General features: G+C 36.0%; 2 protein-coding genes across 4 annotated transcripts in view; both read left to right on the top strand.

The window, feature by feature from the left end:
• Positions 1-626: 626 nt before the first annotated feature.
• The window catches only part of LOC115245870 (neurogenic locus Notch protein-like), a gene marked incomplete at its 5' end in the record, with an annotated part of 35,467 nt that continues 15,262 nt past the window's right edge, over positions 627-20,831 (top strand). The window contains 2 exons of the mRNA XM_029824363.1: positions 627-950; positions 3,470-3,665. Coding sequence (XP_029680223.1) covers positions 627-950; positions 3,470-3,665 — 520 coding nt within the window. The remainder of the gene's footprint in view (positions 951-3,469; positions 3,666-20,831) is intronic.
• Positions 11,642-14,518, top strand: LOC115245857. 3 transcript variants are annotated; one of them, XM_029824348.1, is made up of 3 exons: positions 11,642-11,853; positions 11,985-12,221; positions 12,377-14,518. In XM_029824348.1, the coding sequence occupies exons 2-3, from the start codon at positions 12,002-12,004 to the stop codon at positions 13,942-13,944; spliced, it is 1,788 nt and encodes a 595-aa protein (XP_029680208.1). In that variant the 5' UTR covers positions 11,642-11,853; positions 11,985-12,001; the 3' UTR covers positions 13,945-14,518. The 3 variants fall into 3 exon arrangements, with proteins under 3 accessions (XP_029680208.1, XP_029680209.1, XP_029680210.1); XM_029824349.1 differs by having other exon boundaries at positions 11,642-11,859; XM_029824350.1 differs by having other exon boundaries at positions 11,840-11,899.

The following is a 20,831-nucleotide window of genomic DNA, read 5'->3' as shown; positions in this document are numbered from 1 at the left end:
ACGGAGCCTGTTCAGGCTTTTCATCTTTCTGGGCCGTTCGTGGAAGTCTCGACCGCAATACGAGAGATCGTACTTTTCGCGAGAACGCATTATGGTACCCCTCGGAACCGCCCACCTGAGTCGATCGAGGTGCTGCCTCCCTTCATCTTCCTCTTTATTCTGTTTATTTGTACGGAATACAAGAGCAAATGTAATAATATTAAGGAACTTGAGGAGCTTGAATTTTTAATTTCTCGGAAACATTCTCGAGCTGCTAAAAATTATGATTCTGAAGAAATTTCAAATTGTTTACAGTTTTTCTGCTGAGATCATATTTAAATATATTTATAAATAGCTAACTATATATTATTTTTAAAATTAATAAGGACTAAATTGCAATAAATCTGTAAATTAATGAAAATTTATTTTATTAAAGCATATCCGATCTTTAAATGTAATAAAAACATTTAAAAATCGGAAAAACATTTTCATATAAAAAAAATATGTAAATTTTGAAAGTTGATATAAAATTTCTGAATTTCTGAAGAGCAGTAAAATTAATAAGTTAAATTATATATTATAATATATGTATATATAAAATCTAATATATAATGTATATAAAAAAAATTATATATAAAATCGTGCAGTTGCCTTATTTAATGGATCTTTGAATTCACACGATCGTAAATTTTGTTTCAGTTGCACATCGAAATACGTGGGGGAATACTGTCAACACTTGAATCCGTGCTACACGGGATCGCGTTGCCAGAACGGCGGTTCGTGCAGGGTGCGCGAGAGCATCGGGGGTGGTACACCATCCTTCGCGTGTTCCTGTCCCGTGGGCTTTACCGCCAGCCTGTGCGAAATTCCTATCGAAAATGCCTGCGACTCCTCGCCCTGCCTCAACGGTGCCACGTGCAATCTCAAGTCGTTGCACGAGTATGTGTGCACGTGCAGCACCGGATATACAGGTCAGTAAATATAATTTTTGTTATAAATAAAAGAGAAATAATTCTTCCATTTTTTTAGAATATAATAAAATTTCTGTTGAGTTATTTTTGTCACTAGAATACTAGAGAATAACTAAATTACTTGGAGAATTAATACTTGCGTGTGTATTACAAGTGATTGGATCGATAAGACAATCAGAATCAACTGTTAATAATGATTGTCAAAGGTGTGAATGGAAAACTATGCGGATCCTTAAGGGGGCACAATTGCGTAAGCTTGACAATGAATAGGTTGCGCATTAATCATCGAATACTTAAATATGCTTATCGATTGGCGTGGGTTGAATAGCAAGGTTAATAGATAGACGGGACGATAAAACGTGTTGCAATTTACCTCCCTCCTCAATTCGCATTGTGTTGCACCTCGTAAAGAAATGGCGAGACCGAGCTGTAACTGTAAATTTGCATGCTCGCGCTTATGAACAGATATTATGCGTCGAATATTCGCGTTATTTTTTTATGACACAGATAATCGATTATTTATTTCAATATAAAATCGCGGAAGTCGATCTACGCTAAGCTCTCTACGATTACATCTTTTACGACCGTTTCTCGCGCTTGAGTACCAAAGCACGTGCTCGACAAATAAATCTAGAAACACGAGGACTTTCAAAAGAAAAGGAGAGAGAGAGAAAGGAGGAGGAAGGAAAGGCAAGTGTGTACCCGTAGGATAATTGGCGGAGAATGCGGTATTTCTCTGCGGCGGTATCTTTGGACGAGCGGTGCTCAGTTTCCTGCACGTTCAGTGAATTCTTTGTAATCCATAAAGCATTCATGAACCACTGAAATTAGTGACTCCGAAGAAATTTCTAAATTTTTACAGCATTCTTGCTGAGATCAAATTCAACGTGATATTTATAAATAATTAACTATATATTATTTTTAAAATTAACAAGGACAAAATTGAGGAAATTGCTAATAAATCTGTAAATGAAAATTTATTTTATCGAAGCATATCCGTTTTTTAAATGTATTATATTTTATGGAAAAACATTTGCATAAGAAAAATATAAATTTTAAAAGTTAAAGGAAGAGGCAATTTATTGAGATTGAAATAATAAGTAGTAATAAGTTGATTTTATGCATCAATATTAATTATTTTTTATTTAATTATTTTTATTAGGTTGATACAGGATCAAATTAAAAATGTGAATTTTCTAGAGATTCTGTTTGCGAAGAAAACTTGAAATACGAATGTATATTGTTTATAAATGTGCATAGAATTTGCCTTTTTATGATTTTGACTTTGTATAAAATTTGACACTTGTTTAACAAACGGATCAAGAATTAAAATTATTGATATCTCTCTCTCTCTCTCTCTCTCTTTAAAATGTACTCAAAATACGTATTATATACGAGCAATGAGCACCGCTCGTGAGTCGTAGCGGGCAGATCGCAGAAGCAAAGACATCTCGACCACGTAGGGAACAAGTAGCGACTCTGGTAATTAGTTCCGCTAATCAGTGGCTCGCGAGAGCGAGGGAGAAAGAGGGACGCTCACTTCTTAGATACATGCGTCCGACATTATCGCCATTTTAAGGGACGTCTCTACTTGCTAGCCGGCAAGAAATGCCGAGTTAATTTATTCTTATCTTCGCTGGAATCTTCATCTATAAATTTTTATTTTAACTTCTTGCGCGCCTATGTTTTCTCAAATCCTACATTTGATTACTTGTCAATATAAGCGTACGTTTTACCAAAGAAGGAAAGAATAAATTGCAATTACTAAAGATTAAATAAAGGTCAAGAATTTGGTGATGGTTATTTCAAAAAATAAATTATATACACTAATTTAGTGCCTGATCTACATCTAGTTCCATTATCCTATGACACGATATTTATAAAGCACCGAATTAAATTTAAAAGTGTCTAAAAAGTGAAAAAAATATCTAAAATTAAAAAGTATCTAAAATTACAATTAAAAATTTTATTTTCTGATTTTATTCTAGATACTTATTAAATATCTATTAAAATTTAACTTGTCAAATGTCTATTTATTTTTTTATTTGCTATTATAGTCAAATTGTGATTGACATTATTGTTATTTTATATAAATTCTCAACAGTCGGTTTTTTTCAAGTTTACAATATAATAGCAACGTGAAGATTAATTGTGTGAAAGAATTGAAATAGAAAATTTAAAATATTCTTTCGACATTTTAATATTTTAGATATTTTAATTACCTTAGAGTCATATATTTTTAATAATAATATAAAAAACATTTTTCTAAATTTTTTTAGCCTTTCCTTAATTAATATTTTCATATATCTATAAAACACTTCAAATCTTATTAAAATAAAATTTGTTTAAAACGAAATGAAGATTAAGTCATTCGAAGAGAGGAGTTTGTATCTTCAAACTGTATCGCAATACAAGTTCTCAATATATTAATTTGTTGTGCATGCGGTTTTTTCGGTCGCGCATAATAATGCGTGTCGGTACAAGAGGTTGAACAACGTTGTCCCTTTTTCTTTTTTCAGGCGAGCACTGCGAACGACAGGATTACTGTGCCTCGTCGCCCTGTCGAAACGGGGCCGAGTGTCGCTCACTTGAGAACGGCTACAAGTGCACATGCGCACCTGGCTTCACGGGACCGAATTGCACGGACGACATCGACGAGTGTGACAGGGACCCGTGCAGACACGGTACCTGCAAGAATATTCATGGATCTTACAAGTAAGTCGAGAACGACACTCTTAACTTAGTCGACGTTCACATCTTTATCGCGCTTTGAAAGCGATTGAGTTGACAGCGAAGTAAGCATTTCGATCGGAATTCGGGGACATTTTTTTTTTTTTTTTTTAAATTGACCGTTGGATATTAAAGATACTGCTATGTGATTATCAGTGGAATGCTGCCCTCTCGAGATACTCGAGGAACCGGACTTTCTAATTATCTCCATACGTCAGTGTTCCTCGGAGAACATTATTCGACTTGTAGGTATTAACGCGACATTCACTCGACGAATCGAGCATTTTTTTTCGAGTATTTTTAATACGAAGCGTCTCTCGATAAGTAAGACTTGAATCGAGATTCCATTCTCGAATAAAGCTTGAAATTTCGCTTAAGAAAATACAGGGCCTTATTAACCACTCTCGTTGAGTACAGAACAACCGCCGTTGATGCATCTTAATGATCGCAGCTCGACCGAGAAATCTCTTATTTGTCCGGGTTGCGCGCGTGCATCGCGTGAACGTGCACGGTCACGATTGAAGGCGCGGATAATCGATTCTACGAGCAATCGGGGATCTGCATATGTAAAACGAGGGGGGGATGGGGGAGGGGGGTTGCGGGTCCGCAACAAAGGAGTAAGAACGCCGAGCTTCTCGAAAAACATCGTCGCATTCGGAGAAAGAAAGAGACGCATCTCGACGTAGGAGGACGTGTCGAAGGTATCGTTGGTCTCCTCGTCGCAATTACCAATTGAACACGGTCGCCGGTATATGCGAGGAGACGCGGTGCAACGAGGATTCATCGGTTCGATCCCACGGCCCATTATTGATTTGTCCCTAATTCGGCGTTTCGCCACGTCAAAAATTGCCTCCGTTTTGCTCCGACGTGTAATCGCGAAGGTGTACGAGGAAAGACGCGGCAAGATTGAGGAAGTATTGTATCGGAGAGAAAGTTGAGCGTCTTACAGATAAAATTGTTTCTATCTCTGGAGAATTTTTTCGAAAGTAAAGATATATACCGTAAAAAAAAATTGACAGAAACTTCGGACAGAGTGTCTGCGACTTTTTTTGTAGACATACTCTTCTGACAATCTGTCTTAATCATTAGATTCTGGATCTGAAAATTCAGATAAAAATGTGTCTGAATTTTTAGAAAATTTTTTAGAGTGTAAGAAGAAAGGTAGTCGGAATATCTTGCGTGTGTTTCGAGAAGCTTTCTGATATCACGAAGGGTAATGGCACGACGTAATAATGAGATGGCTTCTCGGAAGCTACCAAAGGTAGAAATACGGGAATCAAAACGCGCTGGAAGATCAAAAGATGGAAGATCCCGCCGGCTGATTCGCAGACATGCGGTGGCATGAGTTCCGGTCTCCGGGATCCGAGGATCGGCCAAAAAAAAAAATAAAAAAGTATAACAGAATCTCAGGAGCGAGGAGGAGAAAGGAAAAGGGGGAAAAAAAGAGAGAAATTTACCGCGGAAAAGAAACGAGCTCGCCAAAAAACAGGTTTCGGTGAGGGACTTAAGGCCTTTCTGCCCTTCGAGAAGACCATAAATCCGCGCTTTGTTGAGATTGGGTCGAGATTAATCGAGAAGCCCGAGTCCGAGCTGACTGCACCGGACCAGATAATGTCACTGGTCTGTACATTATATTGAATTATATATCTCGGTTCGACGACGCCGGACTACTTGCGCGTGTACGCAAGAGTGCGAGCGTGCGTGTATAAAACCCCTATCGAGCTAGCCCCCCCACCTTGCAAAAATAAAAAAACAGATAGCGCACAATTATGAGCTATTTATGAGCTTTCATATCCCGCAAATTAAAAATTTTGAGCTCGTTGCACTGCGCAGGAATTTAATACTTTTGGTGGGGGGGCTGAGTCGATATCGACTCAGCCCCCCCACCAAAAGTATTAAATTCCTGCGCAGTGCAACGAGCTCAAAATTTTTAATTTGCGGGATATGAAAGCTCATAAATAGCTCATAATTGTGCGCTATCTGTTTTTTTATTTTTGCAAGGTGGGGGGGCTAGCTCGATAGGGGTTGTATAAAGACGCTCCGTGTACTTTTAAATCGCTTCTTATCGTCGATGGCGAAAAGAGGCTTTATCGGCGTATCGACATTTCCGACTTTTCTCGAGACTTACACAGCACGATATATTCATTTTCGTTTTATCACAGATTTTTAAAGTCGCGCGAGTAAAAAGTTGTTATTAATAAAGTGGCATGTGATAAATATATTAATCAACAATTTTTGTAGAATAAAAATGCGTAACTGTATATCAACTCTGAAAAAATTTTAGAAAAATTTAATTAACAAAAATAAATATATTTATAAAAAATTACCTCTTTATTTAAAAAACTTTTTCTCAACTTGATTACAATTACGTATTATAATTCATTTTACAAAAATTGTCGATTAATATATTTATCACTAATCATATACTACAAGAAACGAAAACATCGAGCTGAATTAATCAAGATCGGTGCAATCAAGACTTTGGTGTATACGCACTTAAAGATGGGGCGAGAAGTGAACGCTCTGCCGCCGATTTCATGCGAGCGGGGCCGCGGTAACGTTCAATCGGGCCTAATAAAGAGTTTGATGTGGCATACCTGACCGCCAGGTGGTGTCGGATGGGAGATACTGTGCTATTAAATTGTTACGTAGGATACCGTACTCGGATACCGTAATGCCGCCGCCGTCATGACGTTAGGGCGAAACTGGCACCGCGAAATTTCCACGCGAATTAAATAACGCGAAAATCTCGTCCGACACGGACGAGTTTCTTTTTTTTCTGCCGTACTGATGACTAGCTTTTCGCGAGTTTGCGTTTCTTCGTTCATTTTTTCTCAATCGTGACGAGCTAAGCTCCAATTCTAAAGTTCTATGATGATGCGATGATATGAACAAGTAAAGATATTACGGTAAAACTGCATAAAAGGTAACACATCATTGATTTTATCGCCACGTAAATATGTTGTAGAGGAAGTTCTTCTGAGTAATTCCCCGCAAGAAAGAAGTGGGGGACAGCATTGGTTTAGGAGATATAATAAATTGAAGTTTCACAGTTTTATTGCTTTTTCTCAGGTATTATAAAGCAACATTAGGAAAAATGAAGTTTCTGTACGTTGTAGAGTAGACATAGAAAAAGTTTTTATTTACATTTTGTTTACATACGGGATAAGTACACGGACATGGATATTTTATCAATAATCGGTTTCACCTATTTCTCGCAGTTCGTTAACAGCTTTCAACATGCGACTACACGAATTTCTGAGTCTTGTCTTGAAAAATATTATTTATTGAATGCGTGGGAGGGGCTCTACCCCTTCCCCTGCATCCTCATCCCGAAAAAATTCTAACCTAACCCAACCCAACTTTACTTTTAAAACTGAAAATAGGTTTGGGTTAGGTTAGAATTTTTTCGAGGTAGGGTTGCAGGAGGAGGGGCAAAGCCCCTCCCCCGCTCACGTGTAAATGTTGTAAACAGTCTTTTTCAATTAAAAAATAACAGATTATTACAGCACACACAAAACTTTAATGTCAAACTTCAATTTGTTATATCTTCTAAATCAATGTCGTACCCCACTTCTTTCTTGCGGGGTATTACTCAGAAGAACCTCCTCTACACATATTTAAATGGCGATAAAATCGGTGATGTGTTACCTTTTGTGCAGTTCTACTTAAATTTTTTTATGAAATAATCGCAAAATAAAAATATAAGATCTTTTTTCTATTATAAAAAACTCGTTGAAGCTCGTAGATATCTAATTTATATCAAGAAATGAGTATCCGCACTATTAAATTAACTATGAAGAGTAAACGCACCCTAATGATCTTGCCTTTGCCTCGTCCTTCAAATAATAGTGGGCAAATTATTATGTGGCAAAGGAACAAGTGGGTGAGAAAGCTGGTAGGAGGACGTCTGCACGTGCGTTGTTCTCGCGGGGCAGGATGTGATTTATGAAATAATCTCCCTGAAGTAGAATTTAATTGAGCGGAGACGAGGCAAAACGAAGATCGGTGGTGTTCCTTAACCCCGGGATGGATTAACGGCGGATCTTGATCAAGCGCGGCCTCCGCAGCAATTTTGGGGCTCGCACGACGGGTTACGTATTGACCCCGTGAGGTCAAATTCCTCGGAGATCCTAGCTGAAGCTCGCACCTGGCCTTTTCGCGAAATGTCACGAGTATTTCGCGTCAGTATTTCATATCGACGTTAGAAATAAGTATACACTGTTTACAAATTCTCTTTATCTCTCTTGCTTTTGTATATTTATATTTTTTGCATGATTTTCGAAGAAAATTCTTTATTAATTTATTTTAAAAAATATATATATATATATATGGAAAAATATAAATTAATTCTTGATAATAAAATTACACAGGTGTATCTAACAAGAAGACATGTCGCTCATTTCGTAACGCTTGAGAGAAGTAACGAAGAAATTGAGACCCGTTCTCACAACCTTGCTCACTTTGTTGTTACGTCGCCGCCAAGCACGTACGATCCTGAACGTCACCGCGTTTTACGTGTCGCATCCCATCCCGTAGAGAAGCGAGCTATCCGAGGACGCGCTTTCCACGCGTTGAAGACCTAGACGAGGTCACGCCCGGGTCGTTGAGCGGTCGCGAAGCAGGAGTCGTTTTCTCGTGGGGGAAAAAAATGAGAAGGATCTTGAGCGATTCGAAGAACCCGTTTTTCTCTGATAGCGACCGATAACTACGTGACCAGCATGGTTACGGCGGGCATTTTCGGATTTCGCCGTATAACGCCTCGCTCTCGGTCCGCTCGTTATCGTGGAAGATTTGTCTACACCGCGATAACGTACAAGCTGTCAGACCGATATCTGTCTCGTAGAATATTACTATTCCCATCCCGGAGACGGAGATTTCGTCTTGCATCGTAAATGTCGCGCGATCCAAAATTCTACTATGATCCTCTCATGATATGTCTTTAGAGGACCGGTTTATAAATAAAAAGGTTGCCAGCAACATTGTGTATTTTATTTGAGTGATATAGAAATATGCGAGATAAGTGCTATTATTAATCAATTCGAAATTTGTAAAATAATCTTTATAAAGGAATTTTTTGGGGGAAGAAAAATAAAATGGGACTATAATATTTTTTCCTCTCGAATAAAAAATAAAATCTTTTATATACGGTTATTTAATTGAAGCTTTGCAAACTGTATTGTGTAATAATTTCTCTAAATAGCTTATAAAATCGTATAGACGGAAAGTGCAAATCTTATTCTTAACAAGCGAATACTCACGTCTGCGAAGGCAAAGGAAATCCGGATTAGAGGAATTTATGTGAGAAGAACTTAACGGGTGTAATTGCGCAAACGGGTGCTGAGGGAAATTTACAACGCCACCTCGTGCATCTGGCGTGCGGACTCCCGAGAAAAAAAAATGTATCTCGTATCTCGCACGAAGGGCACATCGCGAGATATGCTTTAGCGTGACGGCCGTTCATTCTTGGCGCTCGTTTTAATCGGAACTCGGCGGGAGCGGACGTATCGGATTAATTCGCGCAACGTACATGCGCGCGGCAAAACATCTGTCTCGGCTTAGGACACCCTATATATCCCCGAGGCAAGTTTTAAACTTATATCCTATATCTCGTCTTTTTTTTTTTTGTTTATATAAAGGCCATCACACACAAAATTCCGTAAGGACGTAAGACCAATCCCAATCGAGTATTGGGCTTTCCGTAAAAGTGGAGGGGTTACGGAGAGCCAAATACTCGATTGGGATTGGTCTTACGTCCTTACGGAATTTTGTGTGTGATGGCCTTAAACAACTTTTGACTATTAATAAAAAGACTATATATTATCGACGTAGATTTTTTTACTCAAGTACGGAAAAACAGCGTAAAATAAATTTAGATATAGAATGAATTTAGAGAAGAGAGAGAATTTTCCCTCTTGTTATTAATAAATTATTTTCTTTGTAATATCTATTCTGATCTTTCGCTCTAAATCGAAATCAAAATACCTTGCGTTAATATGTCGTTTCTCGTGTCTTACAGAGAAGCTGAAAATGTTAACAGAGAGATAAGAGTGTTATTTTAAATTTTAAATTATACTTTAAGTTTGTTGTAAACTTAGAGGCTTCGTATTTGTGAAATAGCATCAAGATAAATACAATCTTGATTGTGAAGTAGTAAAGTAGCTTTGTTGACATTTCTCAGATTATCTCTTGGAAAAATATCTGAAACATTTGATATAAAAGGCTTCTTTTTCTTTGTTGATATTAGTAAATAACTGTCGTTTATTTTTAATAGAAAACATTTGGCAAGATGGATTATGGACTGAAACTTTCAATCGAATTATTGTTCTATGAATCAGTCTAATATAACACAAAGAAATTTAAAGTAACATGTTTTTGTTATTTATTAGGTCTACCGGAAAGTTCAGTCCGTTTTTGGAATAAAACAAAATACAAATTTTTATTACCGTCAATAAACTTTATTAAATAATGTAATTGCCATTATTCGGAGAAGTATTGTCAGCAACTGGATAATTTAAATACAGCAGTCCAAGAAAAGAGGCCGGCGATGTACAATAGGAAGAACATCATACTGCATCATGATAATGCCAGGCCACATGCTGCTTTGGGGACTCGTCAAAAAAGTGCAGAACTAGGCTGGGAAATTCTGTCGCATCCACCATATTCCCCGGACTTAGCACCCACCGACTATCACTTGTTTTTGTCCTTACAAAATTTTTTGAGGGGCAAAAAATTCAAAAAGGAACAAGATATCAAACAAGCACTGGTTCGCATCAAAAGATAAAACATTTTTCGAAAATGGGATATACAAATTGCCCTCACGCTGGCAAGAAATCATTAATAATAATGGCAATTACATTATTTAATAAAATTTATTGACGGTAATAAAAATTTGTATTTTGTTTTATTCCAAAAACGGACAGAACTTTCCGGTAGACCTAATATAATATCGGTAAATATGATATATTGTTGGGAACAGAAAAGGTCGCGGGAAAATCAATACGAATTTTACCACATTGTCAATTCGTTATGCTTTAATTATTCCGCGACGCGCAATCGCTATCGGACAAAAAAAAACATTCGGACGGGAAACGTGATAATTTATAGCGAGCGTAAACGCAAAACGTAACGAGACTTTTATTATTGAAACCTAGGGTTACACAATTCTCCATCCCACTCGTTGCCGGTGAAAAAACTCCACCGCGTCTCTGACTTTAAGCCGACGGAAGGACGCGCTTTAATTGGACTCGTTGAAAGCGACACGGGACAATACCTCATTGCTATCCATTATTCTTTGTCGGATTATTGTTCGTTGCCTATCTTCAAGCTCGCGGCTCGAAACATGCGCGTCAATAGCATTGCTCTGCAATTGGCGCAAACGCATAATCACGTTTCGCCTCGAGAGAAAGGAAAAAGAAGTATTACGTAATTAATTAATCATTATACAATCTTGGTTGCTGTTACCAACAAGTACTATTTCAATATAGATTTAATGTAATAATAGATTCCATAGAGTTGGTACATAAATTATTTGATTTATTAAATATTTTATGTGTTCTATTTTCAATTATTCCGGATTGTTCCCCTTCGAGATGAATCAGCTTTCATGATGCAGAGTCACGAAGAGGTCGCGATCAAAAAAAACATGTTTTAAACCAAAAAAACATGTTTTAAACGAGCAAAGAAACACTTGATAGCTTTGATCTGTGTAAATATTTAAATTTTTCGCTAGCGTTGAACTGTAAATAACATTGCCAAAATTGACAACGCTATTTATGGCCTAAACATACACTTTCCGTAATCGTAACCGTAATCGTAACGTAAGAATTCGACCAATCGCGTCGCTTAATTCGGCGTATATGATAGATTGCTGAATCAAGCAACGCGATTGGTCGAATCCTTACGTTACGATTACGGTTAAGCTTATCGCTATTGCTATAGCATTGTGCGATAGGCTTTACGATTACGGAAAGTGTGTGTGGCCAGCTTTAACCGCTTCGAAACAAATGCAGGCGTGAACGTGCAAAATGTGGGCAAATGCACACATGTTTTTTGGTTGATTCGGAGTTTCAATTTGGAGTCTACCGTATCGTTTTTACTGTTTGGTCTTAAATTTATTAGTTACCAGTCTACATAGAGTACATACTACATGCTGCAACTCAACACGAAATAGGTAAGTGTAAGTGGCGATAATGCAAATGCAGTGTTGTTATTGTTAGGTTAGGTTTTCATTTGTACTATAATTTAAAGTACTATTTGATTATTTTCAATATTTTACTTACATTCTCGATCACATTCTTTCAGTTCTTAACAAATACAAAATGACGGGAAGAAAGAAAGATCCAATATGGTGTAATTTCATTGAAATTAAAGAAAACAGATCTGTCAAAGCAAGATGTAAAAAATGCGATATAATTATGGTAGGATTGGTCACTAGAATGAAGACACATGTGAAGAAGTGTAACTCCACATTAGTTAATGTTAATGAAGATAGCGCTTCTGATAGCAGCAGCATCCGTTCTCGATCCCCGTCTTGCATAAGTTAGTACATAGTACATACACAATATAGTATACATAACATATTCTATTTCCTATTTGGTATCATTAAAGCATTGAACATTGATTACCTATACAGTAATTTTCGCGTAACTTTTGACTTTTCTTTTGACTGACAGTTTTGAATATTTTCTTTACAGCAACAGCGACAGATACAGTCACACATACTTTACCATCAACATCAAGATCTACAATATCCATGTTAACACAGTCCAAATTGAGGTCAATGGATATGGAACCATTTATTGTTAGAACATCAATTGCAAACAAGAAAAAATTTGACATACAGATAGCTAAATTTATTTACGCCACAAACTCGGCCTTCAAACACGTGGAACACCCAGAGTTTATAAAATTAATAAACTTGTTGCATCCTGGCTATAAACCGCCTTTAAGACGTCAAATCGCAAATGAACTATTAAATGAAGTATTTGACTCAGAATTACTAAAAATAAAAGACTGTTTAAATGGGAAGAATGTATGTATGGCTCAGGATGGATGGAGTAACATTCACAATGATTCTATAGTGTGTATATCAGTGACAGATATCATTGACGAAACTGTGCATTTATGCGATACTATTGATACCGAAGGTAATAGCCATACCGCGGAGTACTTGCTAAATTTGGCAGTAACTTCAATCAAAAGTTGTCAAAAACATGGTTGCAGAGTTAGAAGCTTTGTGACTGATAATGCAGCAAACATGCGTAAAATGAGAGAACAATTGGCAATGTGTGAAGAACTTGGCATGCCTGACATTATTACTTATGGATGCTCCGCACATATTTTAAATCTTCTTGCGCACGACATTGAAATTCCAGGAATCAAAGGACACATTAAAAAAATTATGAAATACTTTCGAAACATACATTTTGCCGCTGCTAAGTATAAAGAAGCAGGTGGAAAAGCTTTAGTGATGCCACAAGATGTTCGATGGAATACTTTGGCCAATTGTCTGGAATCATACATTAGTAACTGGCATATTTTGTCTAAAGTTTGCACTGATAATCGGGTAGCAATTAGCTCAGATATTTCATCCAAAGTTAACGATATGAATTTAAAAATCAAAGCAACGGATTATTTGGAAAAACTAAAAGTAATTTCAGTCGCTTTAGACAAAATTCAACGAGATTGCTGTACAATTGGTGAGGCCACAGAAATTTGGATCGAATTAATAAACCATTTTAAACTTCAACAGAACAATTTTTTGGAGTCTGATCTTAATTGTGTTCTGCAACGTTTCAAAATGGTAATGACGCCTGCACATTATTTAGCAAATTTGCTAGATCATCGATTTAGAGGACTTCAATTAAGCCAAGAACAATTAGATGAAGCAATGGAATATGTCAATTTGTATCACCCTGCAGCCATGTCTGACATAATGTCTTATCGAGCAAAAACTTCTCCGTTCAAAAATTATCTTTTTTGGGGGGAATCCATTAAAAATGTTAAGCCGATAACATGGTGGCTTGCGCTAAAAATGAATGTCAATCCTGTAACGTTCGACTTGGTAATACAACTCCATACAGCAATTGCTTCTTCTGCTGGCATAGAAAGGCTGTTCTCAGCTTTTGGTTTAGTGCACACAAAACTGAGAAACAGATTAGGAGTAGAAAAAGCTTCGAAATTAGTAACAATTTTGAAGGCACTCAACAAAAAAGGTGAAGTCGATCAAACTGAACATGAGATTGAGACTGAGTCTGTATAATCTGATCTTTTAAAAGAGTTTTTTTTAGTTGAGTAGTAAAAAAAACTACTATTCTTTATTAATATATATAAAACTATATTCTTAATTTTATTTTAAGTTATTAAATTTAAAAGTAGGTATTAAAAAAATATACGTAATATGCAATGACTGCAATGCAATTGCAATATGTTATTGTTACCATTCATTTTTGTGTACCTAAATGTTTACTTTTTTTTTTAGTTAAAGGATTGATGTTATTTTATTTATTATTTGCAATGGATGCTAAAATGCAATGTGTTATGGTTTATTTTTTTATAGTTTGTAGTTTTTAGATAAAAAAGAAGTATTGAAGTTCTTTTATTTTTCTTTTATTTATAATTTATGTTGAGAGTTAAGCATAAGATTACTTAATAAGAATAGGAAAGGAACCAAAGTATTATATATTAAATATATTATTAACTAGAACTACTGACCTGCTATGAGTTATGTGCTATTAATTTAAAATGTTAAAATGTAAAGTCAGTCAATATCTACTAAGTAATCTTTATTGTATTGATTGTTATTTAATATCCAAAAATAAATATTCTGCTAAAATAATACCCATCTTATCATTTTTATTTCATTATTTATATTTTTATATTTATATGTTACATAAATATTGATAAAAAACTAAAAAACTGAAACAACAACTTTTTTGCAACATACATATCTATCAGTTTTTGTTTGTTTTTGTTTTTTTTTACAATTTTTTTTTCAAATAATCATATATTTTAATTGCGATATTTTAAACAGTTTTAAACAGCAGTTTAAAAATGTTTAAAACAAAAATGTTTAAAACGGTGTTCACTGTTTTAAACAAGTTTTAATCAAGCAGTTTTAAACACATTGTTTAAAACATGCCAACCCTGATTTTTATATAATTTATTTTAATGTCAGCGAATTATTGAAATGACAAATGCTTCCGCGAACATTGAGGTCAAATTTCAGACCGATATTATTGCGCTAAATTCAATTTTCAACGATATATTGATGAGAAGATAAATTTGTATTCTATCTTGTATTTTCGCGAATAAACGTAGAGATCATTTTTTCATATATCGATGGTGTCATCATAATTACGTTCGAGGAATCATTATTACTAACGATCTCGCGAAAACTGCGTCTTACAAAAAATTGAGATCGATCGACATACGTAATTCTTCTCACTTATGTTTCTTATATACGTCAGAATACTCAAGAATAAGTTTCACATATTGTTGAAGAGCGAATCGAACAATTAACCGTAATAACATCGTCAGCCGAGTGTATCTAGCAGGAAAAATCAGGCTTCAAGGGCGAATTCTTTCGCCTTCCTTCAAGTTCTAATGATATACTCGCAGCTGTAATCATTTGTCGCCCCATTTATATTCATAGATGATGAGGAAATCGTGTTACGTTTTCCGAAGACACATAGCGAGTATTCTCTTTCAGTTATAAGTCGGTTTCTCATATCTTTTAATTTTGAATAGGAATGTGAACTTTTTTAAGTATTTTTATTTTTTATATATTTTTAAACACTAATTTTTTTTTAAATTTTGAAAATATTTTTATCTTTTTGAAAAGAAAAAAATTTCTAAATATTTTTATTTTTTAAAGATTAAGAAAAACAATGATTTTTAATAGATACCTATCTTTTTTCTGGCAAAAAATGAAAACTAAATATGCCTCTACACAATTATAAAAATAATATATATATAGGTTTTTTTCTATCTGAATTTATAAAATACGTACAACAATAAAAATCTGTGGAAAATGAAATCTATGAAAAAAATTGTCTCTGTTAAATATGGTAAATGTATGCATATATCGATCAGCAATTTTCGCGCGAATAATTCTTGATCACATAGTCATGAGTGCGATTATCGAGGCGATAATTGTTATTGCGGCGAGTCGTTTATTATCGTTACGTAATGTCGACCGCGCGCGTTGGCTATTTATAATGCAAATTGAATATCTCGATGGGATAATCGCGCTCGATTGAGGTTCGAGAAATCCTCCGGACTGCTCCAACCGACAATTTTTCTGTCGATTTCCACGTCGAGTGTGTGAAAACGGAAGCGCGCACGCGTCGCCTCGATGGAAAATGCAAATTGCATTTCGCGATGGGATGTAATAGCGAAACGCTTGCGTCAGAACTAAAAATATCTCGCGATACATGTATACACGGACTCTGAAGAAACGTCATGTGTTGCATCTTGTCATACAGCGTGCTCCGTTGCTAATGCATGTTCATCAAGACGTGTGAATACGATTACGTGTGAATGAGATTGCTATCCGGAGATATCTCAATTCTTTTCGACGAACAGTTCTATACTCTTTCTCCATTGCGAAGTTTGATACAATTATAATAATTAAATATCACATTACATAACACGACGAAAGATAGATAATTAAATTTCTTGGTAAGAATAAGAATGTTTTGTAAGATATACGTTTCTTTTTCACGAGAATATATTATATTCACACTGCAATAATCACAAAGGAAATACGAATTAAAGTTTCTCTTGTTGTATGCAGGATAGAAATTTCAAGGAGCGAAATTTCGTTTTGTCGCCGGCGATTATCGAGTTCGACCAATTCAAACAATTAGGACAGTGTATGTGGAAGATGTATGTGTGCGTTCCATTAAGCCGCGTTAATCCGGCGTTATGCTCCTTTTTGCACACTTGCGTTGCATCCGTTTACGTCACTCGACGGCCGGACATACGATGCGGAATTAATTGTTGCTCAAGCGCGCGATTAATCCACGCAAATTGAGGATTCTCGAGCCGAAAGACCGCGGATGCACTGATCCGGGACGAGATCTTGGGGTGGGGGGGGGGAAGGGGTTTACTATTTTATGCATCGGTTCTTACGACACTCCGTAGCAATTTGTTCGCGAAAGGTATTAAACGCGGTAATCGCGACGATAGTAACAACACGAAACGGGGTAATCGTTAATCCTTACGAGCGTGTGTGTGAAAAAATTAAATGAGAAAGTTTTAATAAAAACGCGCGGCAAGCATACATAAACGTGTAATAGGTATAATAATAATAAATGTGTCGCAAAAAATGGTTGCAATATACTCGGTTTACATAAAACTCGCACGGAAAAATTTCTGGGATCTAATTGGAATCTAGTCAGATTTCCTAAAAGAGTCATGGAAAAGATTTTATTATAGATTTTTTTTTTTTTTTTTTATAGATTTCCGTTTGGGAAATATCTATAAGATTCGAATCACAAAAATGTATTGTTCGAGAGACGCGATTCTAATCGGGAAACCCGAGCAAATCCCATTTGCTTTCTCTGATATTTTCACAAAATTCTTTTCCGATTTCCATTCAACATTACAATTAAAAATTACAATTAAGTAGATTATTTAAAACACTTTGCTCAGAGACAGAAATTTATAACAGTTTAATTAGAAATTGACCGATATTCAATTTTTGTTGACGTTCTGGGTTAAACAAATGGAATCAAAAAATCAGAGATAAAATCATATTTTAAAATGATAAAAACAAATAATAAGAACAAATACTAACATTTTTTATCTTATGATTAATAGTCGCGCTTTGCAGGTTTTATATCTAATCTGTAGCGAAGATTTAAATGCAAAAAAGTAAAAAAAGAAATTAATGTTTTTATGTTTTAATATAATAATGAGATTTTTTATCTGTTTCCATAAAAGTGTACGATTTTACATAATCTAACCTGCAAAAAAAAAAATGCGAGTTTTGAAAAAAAATGTGCCTTTCTGTTTCAATTTTAGATTGAAAACCTGTATTTAAAAAAAATAGAAATAAAATTTTTGATATTACGATATACTTATTTGGGACAAATTTTTGGGCCCCCCCCCTCATCAGATAGATTCTAATCGGAATCTATTCTGTATTTGAAAAAATCTTGGAAATTTTCTATGCGTTATTGTTGTTCATGCCTCAAACACAAATTATTTTCCCGTGATTTCTACCAACATTCATGAACATTTATATAATGAATATAAACCGCACGCTTCCCGTTATATTTCGCCGCGAATAACGCGCGATCCTCCAACCGAAACAGAACCGTCGGTTGGAGGATTTATCGTGGATCGCGATAACAGGTTCGATTATTCATTCTGGAAACTGAAATGCATCTATTAACGTGTTTACGCTGTCATAGCGGACGTTGCCCGCTTACGTTCTCCGTACAATGGAGAGAGCGAGGGCGTTACATAAATCATCGTAATATATTGCGTATTTGTCGACTAAAACTTGATTTGCTTATATAAATAATCGCATTGATATATGACAAGATTGAGAGTTTCTCTCTCGGAATATATCAAGATCAAACGTCTCTTAAATCGCTCAATAAGTATCAATAAAAGATTCGAGGAAGCAGGTGTTACACGCGACACCCTAATTCATCTTGTTACACGAAGATGGCCGTAATCAAACATCGCGTATCAACGCGACTATACAAGGAGGAATGTTATTAACCAAAGGGTACTTAATATTCCGTCGGAGGATGCTTTCATCGTGAAATTTGATGGCGTCGTAAAGACGAAGCCGGAATCGAGCCCCGGTATTCACGAGGCTTCATTCTTCTCTCGTCTCTCCCTCTCGCTCTCCCTCTCTCTCCCCATCACGAGCGCAATCGCTCTCTCGCGAATCCAATCTTCCCTCCGTCCGCGCTCCAATTTGACGTCAATTAAATCGGCGGCGGACCCGTATCAATTTTTCGCGGCTAATGACAAAACGTCGACAGCGATCGTCTCCGGGATACACTTATGCGAGCGATTTCCGGGCCGGCGAGACTTTCGATTAATTCTGGGCCCCCCTCTTCCCCTCCTTTTTTTCATCTACCTGTCGAGAGAGAACGCGCATTAAGAGACCCCCAGGAAATAGCGACTTTTTGTCGCGACGCGCGAGAGCTGCGTGTTTCTGGACCCTTGAGAAATGGCCAAGGATCGGTCTTCCCTCCGACGTCATCTTCGTCCTTTCTTCGTGGAAGGCGATCTCCGTGTGGTATTTCTCCGCGCGTGGTTGTTCCTCTTTTATGACGCCCGCGACAGAATGAAATAACCGGCCGTCGAAGCCGATGGCGAAATTATGGCCAATCGTATCCGCTCTACCCGGTGCACATAAAAAGTGGCTGCCGTCATCGCGAAGACTAGATCGGAGGATATAAATTGTCCCGGAATATTGAATAAAAGAATGGGTCTCGAAGGAGGACAGAATGTAGCTAGGAATGGCATTAAGCTCTTCGCGCGGTTTCAAAATGTATACAGGGTGTCTCATTTTAATCTATCACCTCTTTTATTTCCGCAGGGTAAGGTCGAATTAAAAATATGTTCAGATAAAAGTTGTAGGATTTAAAGAGGGCCAATAGACGATCTTATTAGATTTTGGATCGGGGGTCTGTGTTGGGTCCAGTAGAGCCCAAGTCAATTTTTTAAAATGGAAAGCCGCATTTTTTATTGCATATTCATGTAGCTTATCTCGAGAGCTTTTTAAAACACTATAATAAAGTATTTTTTCGTTAAGTATTTTTCGAGTTATTTTATATCTTAATCTGACATATTTTAATATGAAATATAAAATATCTCGTAAAACATTTAGTTTTCGATAATGTTATCATAATACTTTTATGTACAGAATAATGAGATTGGGCCTCCTTTGAACCCTACAATTGAACATAATTTTAATTCGATCTTACCCTGCGGAAATAAAAGGGGTAATAGATTAAAATAGGACACCCTGTATGGTAACTGATCTGAATTTGAGAGAAAGAAATAGAGAAACTATTTGAATAAAAATATTGATGAAGACTAAATAAAATAATCATGACGTAAATTGTTGAAATATTATAAATATTATATATATATATACACCGTGTGATTGCAGTGAATTTTTCACTGCATTTCACTTATCATAAATTTATTTATAATCGCTTCGTGGCTGCAGTGTCAGATTCGTATTTTTATTTTGATTACGTGAGATGTTTATAGTTGTCGATTAGACTTTATCGAGAGAGATACGTTCGGTTCCTCCATCGATTACTCCCATTAAGCTTGCACGATCGTGAGCTAGGAAGCTTCTCGTGCCGACATAAACGCGCTGCGCGTCGCGGCTAGGTTCGATCCTGAACACTGAAGTCTTAATTGGCGCTAAGGGTTCAATGCTTATCGAATGACTAATTAATTAAGACGACCGATCATTAATTAATTGCGGGGGAAAAATCCGGCTCAAGACGCGACTCGTGGCACTTCCTATCTCGTTTAACCTTGATTAAATTTAAAACATTCTTGGAACGAAAATTTTAAATTTGCTAATATATTAAGCAGAAATATTTTTTTAGAAATAGCTACACACATACGTGTAAAATGATAAAACCGGAAGAACTCTGCTCTAGATTTTTGCTCATTAAATTAAAAATTTCAGATGATTGTCCCTACGTTTTATGCTAAAAATGCAAGTAGGAACTCTTTAAAATGCCATCACGACAGAAAAAAATAATTTGCTAAGAGTTAAAGACCGGAAAGGCTCGCTAATAAAACTGCCCTAAAAACATATAATATGTCGGGAGTGCCGTGCGGTGGTGTTGCGTGATCGTAATTAAGTGTTTTCGCGAATGTCACGTGAGTGTAAAAAACAGTAAAGAATAAATAAAAAGAGAGGAAAGGGTCCCCTAAAAGACGCGAGGAAATAACTGTGGAGTGTGAGTAGAGTTTATAACTTTATTATTTCTTTTAATATACATTATAACACATAATGTATATTAATATTCTTAAAAAATAAAGACCGCGAAAGAAATTTAGTGATCTATTATATGTATATTATTTTAACATGAAGCGTATGAAAATATTAAAAAAAAATAAAGATGGAGAAATTATATATATTTTAAAATA

This window comes from Formica exsecta, unplaced genomic scaffold (genome assembly GCF_003651465.1).
Source record: "Formica exsecta isolate Colony F162 unplaced genomic scaffold, ASM365146v1 scaffold133, whole genome shotgun sequence".
Lineage (NCBI taxonomy): Eukaryota > Metazoa > Arthropoda > Insecta > Hymenoptera > Formicidae > Formica > Formica exsecta.
Note: the sequence above shows the minus strand (reverse complement) of the source record. Positions and strands in the feature narration are given on the sequence as shown.

Bases quoted from the DNA above. Each gene is read 5' to 3' on its own strand.
- LOC115245857 (XM_029824348.1), top strand. From the start codon at position 12,002: ATGACGGGAAGAAAGAAAGATCCAATATGGTGTAATTTCATTGAAATT. The intron at 12,222-12,376 runs GTTAGTACATAG...TTTTCTTTACAG, and splicing joins TCGATCCCCGTCTTGCATAA to CAACAGCGACAGATACAGTC.